General features: G+C 36.0%; 1 protein-coding gene across 1 annotated transcript in view; it reads left to right on the top strand.

Moving 5' to 3' along the window:
• LOC306882922 (cGMP-specific 3',5'-cyclic phosphodiesterase-like) overlaps positions 1-13,467 on the top strand; it is a 29,291-nt gene that overhangs the window by 4,665 nt on the left and 11,159 nt on the right. Inside the window, exons 4-12 of the mRNA XM_079437925.1 lie at positions 9-80; positions 168-257; positions 354-491; positions 2,722-2,789; positions 8,908-9,016; positions 9,245-9,329; positions 9,991-10,166; positions 11,121-11,180; positions 12,797-12,943. Of these exons, the coding sequence (XP_079294051.1) occupies positions 9-80; positions 168-257; positions 354-491; positions 2,722-2,789; positions 8,908-9,016; positions 9,245-9,329; positions 9,991-10,166; positions 11,121-11,180; positions 12,797-12,943 (945 nt within the window). The remainder of the gene's footprint in view (positions 1-8; positions 81-167; positions 258-353; positions 492-2,721; positions 2,790-8,907; positions 9,017-9,244; positions 9,330-9,990; positions 10,167-11,120; positions 11,181-12,796; positions 12,944-13,467) is intronic.

Below are 13,467 nucleotides of genomic sequence, written 5' to 3'. Positions count from 1 at the left end.
GCTTAAAGGTTGTTGGAGTAGCGCAAGCAATCAATAAAAGGTGTGGAGAGAACAGTGCCTTCACAGAACAAGATGAGAGGGTGAACAATTTGCACATTTAATTTTATAGTTATTTTATAGCTTCTGTCATTTTATTATAATCTTTTGTTAATTTTTCATCTCGACAGGACTTTTCTTCGTACCTGGCTTTCTCTGGCATAGTGCTACACAATGCACAACTCTATGAGACTTCACAGCTGGAGAACAGACGAAACCAGGTATTTTTCCACATTTATTACAAATTAATTTAGTATAGGTGTGATTAAACAGTAACTTGGCTATAAGCAGTGATCATTCTTTGGGGTGTTTTGTAGGTGTTGTTGGATCTGGCTAGTCTGATCTTTGAAGAGCAGCAGTCTTTGGAGGTCTTACTGAGGAAAACTGTGGCTACCATCTTGTCTTTCATGCAGGCTCAAGAATGCACTGTCTTCATTTCTGACAGGGAAACAGCTGTAAGACCAAAATAACACATCACATTTATTTCCAAAACACTAAAAGCTTTCAAATAGTTATTATGATCATAAAACATGGAAATATCAACATGTTTTGCATTTCTTTGGTGTCACCAAGATACTGGCTATCCAAAATATCCCTTTAGGATGCTTGAAAAAAAATAAGCTTGGGCTTCAAACAGCATGCCTTTTTGACATCTGTATTTTTAGCGTAAAGCAAAAAGAATTGCTTGTAGTTGAGACTAAATGTTCCAAGACCATATTGCATATAATGCATATAATGCAACATATTTTTGTTTAATTTAGAAAAACATATATTGAGTTATTTAACATGATTAAAATCTCTTAGATTATTTTAGATTAAATCTCTTAGATTCATTTATTTTGATTAATTCCAGAACATAATGGTGAATATCTGTAGGCCTGACTAGTGTCTAAAGAGCAACCTTTTCTTTTACATTTTACCCCAATACGATTACGATTTTTTTGTTAATAGTTCACCAATGCTAATGTGCAGCATTTAGGCATTATAAAAGAGAGGCTGTATAGGCTATTTCCATAGCTGAGTGAGAGAGTTAAGAAACACTTGCTTCCTTTATAGCAGACTCACTAGCAGAGAACTTCACTTAAATTGCCTCCTTATTTGCCAAAGAAATATGGCATCAAATACACATGCACCTCATGTACCCAAAATACCAGATATTTCAAATGACATTTTCTAAAGGAAATACCAGTGCTTGCTGAATTTCAATATATATTGCCGCTTTGCACAAACTGTAATAAGGAAAATATTATGTATTCCAGCAATATGCACTTCTGTTAAGATCAAAGGGAAATGTGTCACATAGAAGGGTAGATGAATCATGGTACTACATTTTTTTTTTTTAATCCTCCCTTCCCATTGAGCAATTTTGAAAGGTGCACTGACTGTATGTGCAGTGTTCCCTATTTCCGGCTTTGCAAACAACCCAAAATAACTGCACTACGAAGGTGCACCTAGAACACAAAGTAATTTGTTAGGTTGGTTTATAAGTATTTCGCTTCATGTGTGAATTTAAAACACCATGCATGCCTAATTGTCTGAATTAATTACAATTATTCCATTTTCAATGATGTTGAGGCAGAATCATTAATATGAATGTGGTAAACCTTTGTTTACAGTCAAAGCAGACAGAGGCATAGAATTAAACATTTATACTGGAACATTACCTTCAGTTGCCTTGTCCAGTTTATCTACGTCACGTATTGCAATAGGTCTGAAATTATAGGCCACATTTAGGCCATGCAGTGGCCCAAGTTAAGGTTTCTAGTTATTAGTGTTAATGGAGAATGTCCATAGTTCTCGATACTTCTAAAATACAAAGGAACTGCATTCTACATATAGATGTTTAGGTTGTCTAGATAAGTGAGCTGTTGTGGTGAAGGTGGTATTATAAAGAAAGTCTTGATCTCTTCAGAGAGAGTTCTGTTTTTGAGATGTGTATCATAATTCAGAGGTCATTGTTGACCTAGAAACCTAGTTCTGCCTACTCTGTTCATAGAAAAAGCTGTGGTTTTCCTCAACTTGACACACAGTTTTTATAGTCTTTGGAAGTTGCACCATAGTCCAGATATAAAGTAGAAAGACAGCTTGTTAATTTTATGAATGCATTCTCCAGGTCACAGTGATAGTGATTGTTATGGAAAGAGATTAAACATTGTGAAAGACTGAGGTCTACGATCACCTAGTCTTCCTAACCGAGGCAGGTTTGAAGTGCATTCGAATGGCACCTTAATTTATTAAGACACTGTCCTCCTAGTGTCTTCAAATTTGGAAAGAGCAGCTGTTGCAAAGGAAAGACAAGTTTGTCGACAAACCCATATTTGACATCTGTTATAAAATCTGGAATCAACTCATAATTTATCGCATTTCTCCTTGTCTATTGCACAGATCCATTATGAACTTTTTTTGTTTTGACTGCTTTCAGAATACTTTTCATACTGAACCGTGCTTCATAACTATTTACTTGTCATGAGTGGGAAATTCTAACCCTTCCAGAAATGCACAAACACAGGCACATTAAACTATGTGACTGCAGATATTCAATGTTAGGTTTACACAGGCAGCCAGACACTAATAGCACTAAAAAGCCTCAGAAATACTGGCTTACCTCTGTGTTAAACCTTCTCAAAGTTTACCTCTGTGAGTGAAACTGCAGAGTAAGTAATTGCTGTTCTGCTTATGTTACAGAACACATTCTCCAGTGTGTTTCATATGGAATATGAGGAGCTTGCAGGATCCGTGGACTTCCCAAACAGGTGCGGTTATCATAAAAATGAAGATAATATAATGCAAGACAAAGTCCCTTAGTTTGTAAAAACAAAAATATGTTTATAGTAATGAATTTACAATAGGAGTCTATGGGACAAGGTGCTGCACTACAATAAATGTTAAAATACACTCTTTCAAAACCACAAGTCTTAACATGAGACTTTTTAAAAGAACAAAAAATGAACACTGTCTGTGCAAAGTTATAATTTATGATTTTCATCATTTCTGATTTCTGTCATTACCATTTTCATAGCATTAAAATAAAGTAATGTGACATAACTGTCATAACTGTGCAAAAAATGCTTAAAGAAAGATTTAGACAAGTATAAAGCTAAAATAACACACATTCTACTTAGAAATTCACACATGCACTAAGAAAGTTGCATCTACCAAATTTAATATAATAATTTCATTGCTGTGAATGTGATTTTTGTTTAATTCTATAAACTTAGGGATGGCTCAGTATTGTTCACAGTGGTAACTGAAGGCATTCTACAAAGGCATTCTGCTGCTGATAGGTGCGATAGGTTTGATAGGATTAATACATTAAGTTGTATTGAATGTGGAACCTTACACTTACTGTTCTGTTATGGGGGAAGTCGTGGCCTAATGGTTAGAGAGTCGGACTCGTAATCCAAAGGTTGCAGGTTCGAGTCTCGGGCCGGCAGGGATTGTAGGTGGGGGGAGTGAATGTCCAGTGCTCTCTCCACCCTCAATACCACGACTGAGGTGCCCTTGAGCAAGGCACCGAACCCCCAACTGCTCCCCGGGCGCTGCAGCATAAATGGCTGCCCACTGCTCCGGGTGTGTGTTCACGGTGTGTGTGTGTTCACTGCTGTGTGTGTGTGCACTATGGATGGGTTAAATGCAGAGCACGAATTCTGAGTATGGGTCACTATACTTGGCCGTATGTCACTTCACTTCACTATGTTCATCTAATACATTTTTTTTGATAATTGAATAATAGTACTGTGTTGAATAAGGTTATTGACTGGTTATGTAGTATGCAAAAAACCTTAAAAACTGTAGATTATAATATGCATTTTACTAGGTTAAACATAATTGTATTTGAGAATTCAGCAATGTTTTTAGTCATAATCTTAATAAACTCTGAGTTTCAGAGTAGGTGGCACAACCAAACAAATCCAACCTGGTTTAGATCAGGTTCAGCGGGTGTCTGAGTATCAACTCAGAGTTTGTGTGTACCTGCAAGTGTGACACATGCAGCAAACAGCCAATCACACGTAACATGGAGAGCATAGGTTTGATTTACTTCTTGCGAGAGCTAGCACAATTCACTTCTCTGATATTGTAATAAAAAATAAAATTAATTGAAATGCTTTTACAAGGCAGTAATAAACACTGCAGCAAAAGTTTGAGAAGGCAGCAGAAAGAAAATATCGGATGATGCAAATTAATCAACTGAATTTAATCATTTATATAGTGAATTTCTTTCACTCTAAACTGCTTTAGAGTGAAGCAAGATCTACAGGGCGAGGGGCTTTACTGCGTCAGATATGTGTCAGTTTGCTCACAGCTGATTGGTCCAATTCGGGTTTGTGATCCCTAATCTAGAATAAAACCCGCTCCAGATTCAGTTCAATTAAATTCAAGTTTATTTGTATAGCGCTATTCACGATACAAATCGTTGCAAAGCAGCTTTATAACAAATGAAAGTTTCTACAATATATTTTGTAGTATTTTATCAATGATGACTATGTCAAGTTGAGGTACAGAAATAATAGAATAATAATGTGCATTTGATCAGATATAACTGCAGTACAAGATTATAAGATGCATTATGTGAATAAGATGCAGGACGACCAGGACAACCACCTAGCAGTGCATTACAATAGTCCAGTCTAGAGGTCATGAATGCATGAACTAGCTTTTCTGTATCAGAAAAAGGGAACATGTTTCGTAGCTTGGCAATGTTTCTAAGATGGAAGAATGCTGTTTTTGTAACATTGGAAATATGGTTCTCAAAAGACAAGTTGCTGTCTAGTATAACACCCAGATTTTTGACTGTAGAAGTAACAGTACTTCCGTCTAGTTAAAAATTGTAATCCAAGAGATTCTGTTTACTGTTTTTTGGTCCAATAAGTAATATCTCTCTCTTATCCGAATTTAATAGAGAAAATTATTGGTCATCCAATATTTTACATTTTTAACACACTCTGTTAGCTTAGATAATTTTGAAGTTTCTTCTTGTCTTGTTGAGATATATAGTTTAGTGGAGTATCATCAGCATAACAATGGAAACTAATCCCATATTTTCTAATAATATTACCAAGGGGCAACATTAGGGGTGTAACGGTTCACAAAATTCACGATTAGGTTTGATGTTGGGAATATTGGAAATATGTTGGAATGTTGTAAATATTTCTGTTTTAAACCACAAAGGCGAGCCAATGGATATCACACACAAGCAACGTGCAAAGTTTGCGCAAGAGTTATGCCAGTGAACGTCTTAATTTCAGTCAATTCACTGTGCAGAAAGTGAAAGTAAAAACAGAATGACGGAGTAATGACGGAGCTTTCGGCATCTGGCACCGCATAGAGACAACGAGAGACAAATCTACTTAAACATATGCTGATAACGGTGTAGCTAACTGTTTTAATTTATTCCCTTAATATTTCTAATAATACACAGTAAAAAAAAAAAAAAAAAAAAAGAAACATATTTTTTGTTAAACAGGTTGTTTTTGAAAGTCGGTGCTTGAGTGAAGTGTTAATATTTTAATCATAGGCCTATAATTCATTGTATAATAGACCTGTTTTAAAATACTTTTTTTTTTTAAAACATTTTAATTGAGGAGTAAATATATAGGCTAGCCTAATCTTTTGTTATCCTTGCAGCAAGTCAGTTATTTGGTAATTATTGCGGGGGAAATTAATTGTAATTTTAATTTAATAATAAAAGTAACTTCATAATAATAATAATAATAATAATAATAGGCCTAATAAAAATAAGAATGTAACAGGCCTATATTAATTGGAAATGCCCAAATATCTTAATATTGCCAACAATTGATGTTTTTGACAATGTCTTTGGCCATCGTTGATACGAGATCATCGTCTTTCGATGCAACCCATCAAGGGGAGATTATCACAGGGCCTTTTGCAGTGTGTGCCTGTCCGCTAAAGTTACGCCACTGGGCAGACAGCATGTTGTCTGTTACTTTGTTTGGGCTGCCTTGTTGAGCGCAATTGCACGGAGAACATTATATTTCTCATATTTAAGCTGTTTTATTTTTCAAATGTAATAAGATTAGTCCAACGAATCGAATTGTTCAGTTTGTAATGCGTACCGAACCGAAAGCCCCATGCCGAACGGTTCAATACGAATATGTGTATCATTACACCCCTGGGCAACATGTATACTGAAAATAGCAGAGGACCTACAACAGATCCTTGTGGCACTCCATATTTTACTGGTGATAATTGAGATGACTCCCCATTTAAATAAACAAAGTGGTAGTGATCAGCAGTGGTGGAATGTAACGAAGTATTTGTACTTCGTTACTGTACTTAAGTAAATTTTTACGTATCTATACTTTACTTAAGTAAAAAAAATAATGCATACTTATACTTTTACTCAAGTAGATTTTTCAGCAATTATCTGTACTTTGTACTCCACTACATTATTAAAATGCGTGTCGTTACATCCTTCCAAATCTTGCATAAAATTTTTTTGGTCGACTGACGTTTTGGCGTTGCTGCCCAATGCACGTTGAAACAGATCGGAGATCTGATTGGTCAAAGAACTCACGCCGAAAATAGTGAGCGCACGTTTTGAAACAACACAAGCAGAACTGATGTAAATCGAAGAAAAGGACACCAAATATCAAACATGGACGAAGAGCCAACAACGTCGACTGAGCTTGAGCCTGTGCCCTGCAGCTCTGATTCTGAGAGACACCCCTGGCCTTATTTAAGCAAGTTATTTGAATTTAAAGGTTCAAAGAATGACTCCTGGCGTTTTCAATGTGTCAAGTGCCTACCTCAACGCAAAGAACTGTTGGCGTTTAAAAACTCCCCTTCAAATTTGAAGAAACATATAGAGGTAAGACATGCAATGGTAGCTATTCATATTTAAGTTACTAACTTGCTATGACATGGTGCTATGACTGTTATAGAAAAACGGATGTCAACATAACAAAAATATCACACCAGTATAATATTTGTTTGACGTAAGTTAGTGGTACCCTAACAGGGCAACTTCATTAGCTGGTTATTAGCACAGCAGGGACGATAGCTTGCTAGTACGTTACATTTTTGGAGATGAGCAAACTACTGCTATATCTGTACATTCGTAGTTGGCTAAAATAGCTGTTTGTTTTGACTCGATTAAAAATTTTTCAAACTTTTTATACGGCCCCTAGCTTCTTTACCATTCAACATTGGGTATTTAGTTGACATTCGCAAGTAAGCATGCAGTTAAAACTATATCTAGGTTTGATTCGATTGTGAACAATTTTGCACTATGACAGTTGTTTTTCGTCAATATCATGACATTTTTTTGAATTTGCAAATATATATATATTATATATATATATATATATATATATATATATATATATATTTAGCAATTTAGCGCGAAGTATATGCGAATATCAAACCAATTTTAAAAATAAAATAAATTGTATGTCATAATTGGATTAGCTTAATTATTATTTAATGAGTAATAATAAGTAAATAACCAGATTTTTACAGTGTGTCAGTATTGCAGAGAGCTTGCTCAACTACCCTTTCCAATACACAATAGAAATTGTTTGTGATTATTACAATTGAACAGCCCAGACATTGAGACAACCGATTGTGTACTTTTACTTAAAAAAATACTTTAAAGTAAATTTAAAAGTATGTACTTAGGACTTTTACTTAAGTAAGATGTTGATGTAGTAATTATACTTTTACTTAAGTATATATTTTGCAGGGTAGTTGTACTTTTACTTAAGTACTAAACTTAAGTACTTCCTCCACCACTGGTGATCAGACAGGTCTATCTATGAGTTTGTGGATATATTCAGTCCTGGCAGCTTTTAGAGCCTGTCTTTAGTGAAGTGACATTCAGCCAAGTATGGTGACCCATACTCGGAATTCGTGCTCTGCATTTAACCCATCCAACGTGCACACACACAGCAGTGAACACACACACACCGTGAACACACACCCGGAGCAGTGGGCAGCCATTTTATGCTGCAGCGCCCGGGGAGCAGTTGGGGGTTCGGTGCCTTGCTCAAGGGCACCTCAGTCGTGGTATTGAGGGTGGAGAGAGCGCTGGACATTCACTCCCCCCACCTTCAATTCCTGCCGGCCGGAGACTGGAACCCACAACCTTTGGATTACAAGTCCACGACTTCCCCTTTAGCGACTTTAGCTGGACATACTGTTTTTCCACGCAATTCTAAAAAATTCCAGAGCAGGGTAGCTGTGTAATACAAGTTACCATGGCAATGAAACCCTTGAAACCCAAACTTACCTGGGTAAAAATGGAAACCGGCTTCTTGCAGCAGGCCTCAGGTGTCAGTTGTGTATGCAAACTCACATTCATCTGTGCATCGCATTGACATAACATAAATGTATATAGCTGCAGCTACTTGAGAATGGATTGTGGTAATATGACAAATAGAACAGGACATTTGTAGAACATAGCCTTGACTTTTTTCCCAGTGTTTTTATTTTTTTCCCTCACCACATTAGCTTTATACGTACATGCCAATTTCCATATATTTCTTTTGGATTTTTAAGTCAAGTGCTTTTATTGTTGTCATTAAAAAGACATTGTGGTATTTTAAATATTTAATCTAAGTGCATTTTGCTTTATGAGTTATTGACTAGCGTGCCAAGTTTAAGAAAGCATGTAACTTAAGTATTTGAGTCATTTTGAGAATAGTCAGATTGGAATGCCTGCTGGGAACCTTATTATTCTTGGGTATTGGTAAGAATTATTTTCATTAGAATAAGTAAACTAAGAAAGAAATTTTATTTTGGGGGAGCTATTCCTTTAACATGGTTTCTATTTAGTAGTAAAGTTGTGTAGTATTAGTGTTGTAAAGTTATCAGCAGGAGTGCTTAAACTTTTTCCCCTGTCTTTTACAGAGAATGTGATGTCAATAAGATTAACTATATGTATGCCCAGTATGTCAAGAACACTATGGAGCCACTGAACATTGCAGATGTCACCAAAGACCAGCGTTTTCCATGGACAGTAAGTACTCAGGGGAAAGATGGACAGGAAAGTCAATTGGCTTAGGGTCATCCCGCTCTGGGATCCTAATGTTTCTGGGATTTCACAGAGCTCTTATTCATTCAGATATTCACCTCCCCCATTTTGCGTCATGAACTGCCCCTTTTCCCAAAGCTGCTTTAAACTGAATTTATTTGACCATTTCTTCATTGCGTTTTTTTTTTTCTTTCTTTTATTTGTTTTTTAAAGAGTGAAAATCTACAATCCTCAAACTGTCAAATCAAAAGTCTACTGTGCACACCAATAAGGAATGGGAAGAAAGACAAAGTGATAGGTATGTGTGTTTTCTATATTTCATTTTCCACAATCTGAGCTATCAGTCAAAATTGTTGTCCAAAAAGTATTTTATGAATAACTTTTAACATTTTAAAAAGTAATTATTAGTGGTGCTTGCTAGGAGCAATAGTCAATACAAATTACACTGAATACAAATTAAGTTGAGACTTAGTTGATAGACTAAGTTGATAAACCATGTAATGATCTCAAACCTATTCACCCTCATTTATCCCAAACCCATCTGAATTTATTGATTTCTTTCATGGAGCATGAGAAGTGAATTTATAAAGAAGCTCCTGGACCCTTTTTCCATGTAATAAAGTCACACTTTATTTTAAGTTCTAATTCTTGCTATTAACAAAGCACTGACTACAACTTTTGCCTCAATAAACTCCTAATTTGCTGCTTATTAATAGTAAGGAAGTTGTTAAGTTTAGAAATTGGGTAGTTAGTTAATAGTGAGAATTAATCCCTAGACTAAATTGTTATCCGTCAATGAAGAATTGTCTGAAAAGTAAATAGTGACAGGAATGTAATTTTATTATTTTATTTTTAATTTTTTGGGCAAAATATTCACATAGTGAAATCATTTTTATAATGTGTCCACAAAAATATGAACACCCTTGTGCTAAATCATTTTTTATGGCCTCTGAATGCAGGTGTCTGCCAGTTGGTCAATAAGATGGATGAAGCTTCAGGGGAGGTAAAAGCCTTTAATAGGAACGATGAGCAGTTTCTAGAGGCCTTTGCGATCTTTTGCGGGCTGGGAATCCAGAACACACAGATGTACGAAGCAGTGGAAAGAGCAATGGCTAAGCAAGAGGTCACACTTGAGGTGAGTGAGATTTCATACATTTCCAAATAAAAAAAAAAATGCTATAGTAAAATGAATTATGGCAGCTAACATCAGCATACTCTGTCAAATCTATGTTTTATTTCATTTTTCCCCTTGTGAGAAAATCAGATTGGACTGAAATAATCAGGGACATTGTTTGCATCCAGTCTCATTATTATTTCATTATGACAGGTTTGGCATCAAGGGATGTCCTTACTTTGTGGGTGGTATTAATATATTCAAGATTGTGACATTAAAATATCTCTGGAAATAGGGCAGTTTTTGAGCTTATTTTTAATAAATGCTCTTTTTGGACTGGAAAACACATTTTGAGTTTTAGTTTTTATAGTATTTTAAACTAATATTTTAAAAGATTTTTTATCCCCTTTAATCTGCTGCTACACATAGTCTTGTGCTCATGGCTGAAATCCTCCCACTCCTCTATTTTCTTTCATCCCACCATTCTGGAGCTGTCACAGTCAGAAGCGCTGGTGGCATGCTGTCTCCTGCAGCTGACACAATGGCTGCACTCCACATCAGGCGTTCTCCTTTGTCATAATCCTCACTTCACATGCTCCATCACCCAGCACTATTAAAATAAAAAAAAGACACAGGTAGCTGTGTTCAAAATAGAAAAACAGTACACAGTTAAACAGTATGCACCTTTGTCACCTGATCTCACTTGAGTATGTTTTATTCTGCATCCAGTATTTTCTCGGAAAAACGGTTATTTTGAAATTTTTGGTCCTTGCCTTTTTTTGTGTCAGTTTGATCAAATCAAATCATGTTCTGGTTGTATATAGTATGTTCTGGCAAATGTGGTCCCAAATGCATACTTCAAATGTGCATTCTTTGCAGTAAACATTCTACAAGCTAAACATAGTATGCCATTCAGAACAGAAACTTTCTGCAAACCCATTAATATAATGTGGGCTGTGTGTGAATATTATGCAGGTCCTCTCTTATCATGCCTCGGCTGCAGAGGAAGAGACGCGGGCGCTCCAGGTAACTGCGGTAAATTACAATTTCTCATCATATCTTATCGAAATGTGCCATCATCAACTTGAATGTGTCATTCAAACCACGATGTGGTAATAAATATCAATTTACGAAAAAGATATTTCAAATCTGAAATCTAAATGGATGAGACATGTTTAAAGCCATTGTTAAATAGCTGATATACACATAGCAAATTGTTGTATATTAACATTCTCTTGATGAGTAAACGAATGCTTTAATGAATACTTGTGTCCTTAAAATCTTGATTATGTAGTAAAAGTTTTACTAATCTAAAAAGATAACAATACACCTTCAAGTGTTGGATGGTCAATACGGTGTTCCAACAGTGTTGGTACGGTGTTCTGCTTTCCCTACTCCTATCCATGCTAGGCTGCGTGGATGGGCAGGGAGTGTTTGCCCAGAATAAAACCATTCCCCCAACCTAAAATGTATGATAATCGTAAGTTGTATTGACAATAGTGGTCCTGACAGAATTTCAGATATACAAATATACTAAGCTATACCAAGACTTGTCATAGCACTTGCATGTTGTTGCTCTTTTGTTGGTTTTGATTGCTTCTAATGTCCTCATTTGTAATTCGCTTTGGATAAAAGCGTCTGCTAAATGACTTAATGTAAATGTAAGATATAACATATGAGTACTTAACGGAGTAATGTGTATCTTGTAGCTTGGCAAGCTGCATTTTCAAAGTAGTTTGAAATGGCTGTGCCTATCAATTCCCAAACTCAATGGCTTTATTTTTTAATGTTTGTGTCTTGTATCATATCACTTTTAAAAAACGCTTTGTGTTGTTGACGAAAACCTCGTATCCATGCTAAAATTGCTGTCTTTCATAGCTTATTGTTTCGTTTGAGTCTTATTCTACATAGCGTTTGTAAAAAAAAACAGGAATTTCCTTTCTTCGGATACCCTCAGGGAATTTCCCAGAGAGCACACAGGTTGCTTGGATACAGCACTTTCAGCTGTCGATATGGAAAACCTGCTCTGATTAGGCCTGTGAGAGTAATCAGACAATTAAGACTTGGACAGAGGCAGAATTTCTGCTTCAATTGACAGTTATTTGTTTGTTAATTACACCAATTACTCTTATGAAGCAAAGGTCAGCATGCAGATTTACCACTGTTTGCGTAATTCATAAGGCATGTAAAAACACCTGAACATATGATTCATTTTGTGTATGATGGAATAGGACATTAGCCACTAATACCTGAATTGTAGTTAATAATAAACAGATGAATCTATATGAAAATGATGTTATCTCTGCAGGTGGTTGTGGTTTCTGTTTCCCTACTTAAGCACATAAAAACAAGGAAGAGAGAGACATTATTTATGTGCTCTGCATTATCCGATGAACCATTTTCAGCAAGAGAAGACAAATCAAGTGCATCCTGTGCACTGCAAACTATGCTGATCGCAGCTCATTGATTATTTATACCTGACAGTCAGTGATCTCTTTCCTTTTAGTTTGGGTGTCTGTTGAGTGTAGTGTGATTGTCCAGATGTGTGTGCATGTTTACAGATTAACACAGCAAATGATTGTTAGTGAGGAAAACATTTTTTTTTTGATGCTCAGGGTGTAATGTAAATATCTGCCTGTACTAATTCACAGGCGGCTACGATTCCGTCTGCTCAATCTCTCAGACTGCTGGACTTCAGCTTCAGTGATTTTGACCTGACGGATGCAGAGACGACCCAAGCAACCATCCGCATGTTTGTGGACCTCAAGCTTGTACAGAATTTTCAGATGAAGTACAAGGTACCTGCTTAGACTTTATTTTATTATTAGTAATAGTGTTATATATTGTTTCTCATTCCTGGGGTTAGGTATCTGTACAGACCCATAAGCCTCATTACTGAACTAAAGCTCTTAACTCGTCCTAATTGTTTGTCTTGAATAATACCTCAAGTCATGTTTTAATGTGGGGAGGTATTTCTTCTGATGGTAAAATGGATGAAAAACAGATAAACAGACATACTGAATATGAACATCCATATGTTGGGACCCAAATATCAAAGAGGCTTGGGCGTTGGGGATGAGCTTATTTGACCTGGGTCAAGTAGAAAGCACCTAGCAAGCACCCATTACACTCTGCATTACAACTGCATTATGGACTAAATAGCCCATCTGAACACCATTACAACTTGGCAACCACTGACAAAAGCATTATGTTATGGTGCATTTCTACAGAAAATAAAAAACAAAACACACCTGTGAACTCATTACATTAGTATTAATGTTGCATTGTGTTTTATTTTAAACACCCTTGCCAGATTTACTTT

The sequence above is a fragment of the Barbus barbus genome (genome assembly GCF_936440315.1).
Source record: "Barbus barbus genome assembly, chromosome: 2".
NCBI classification, from domain to species: domain Eukaryota; kingdom Metazoa; phylum Chordata; class Actinopteri; order Cypriniformes; family Cyprinidae; genus Barbus; species Barbus barbus.
Note: the sequence above shows the minus strand (reverse complement) of the source record. Positions and strands in the feature narration are given on the sequence as shown.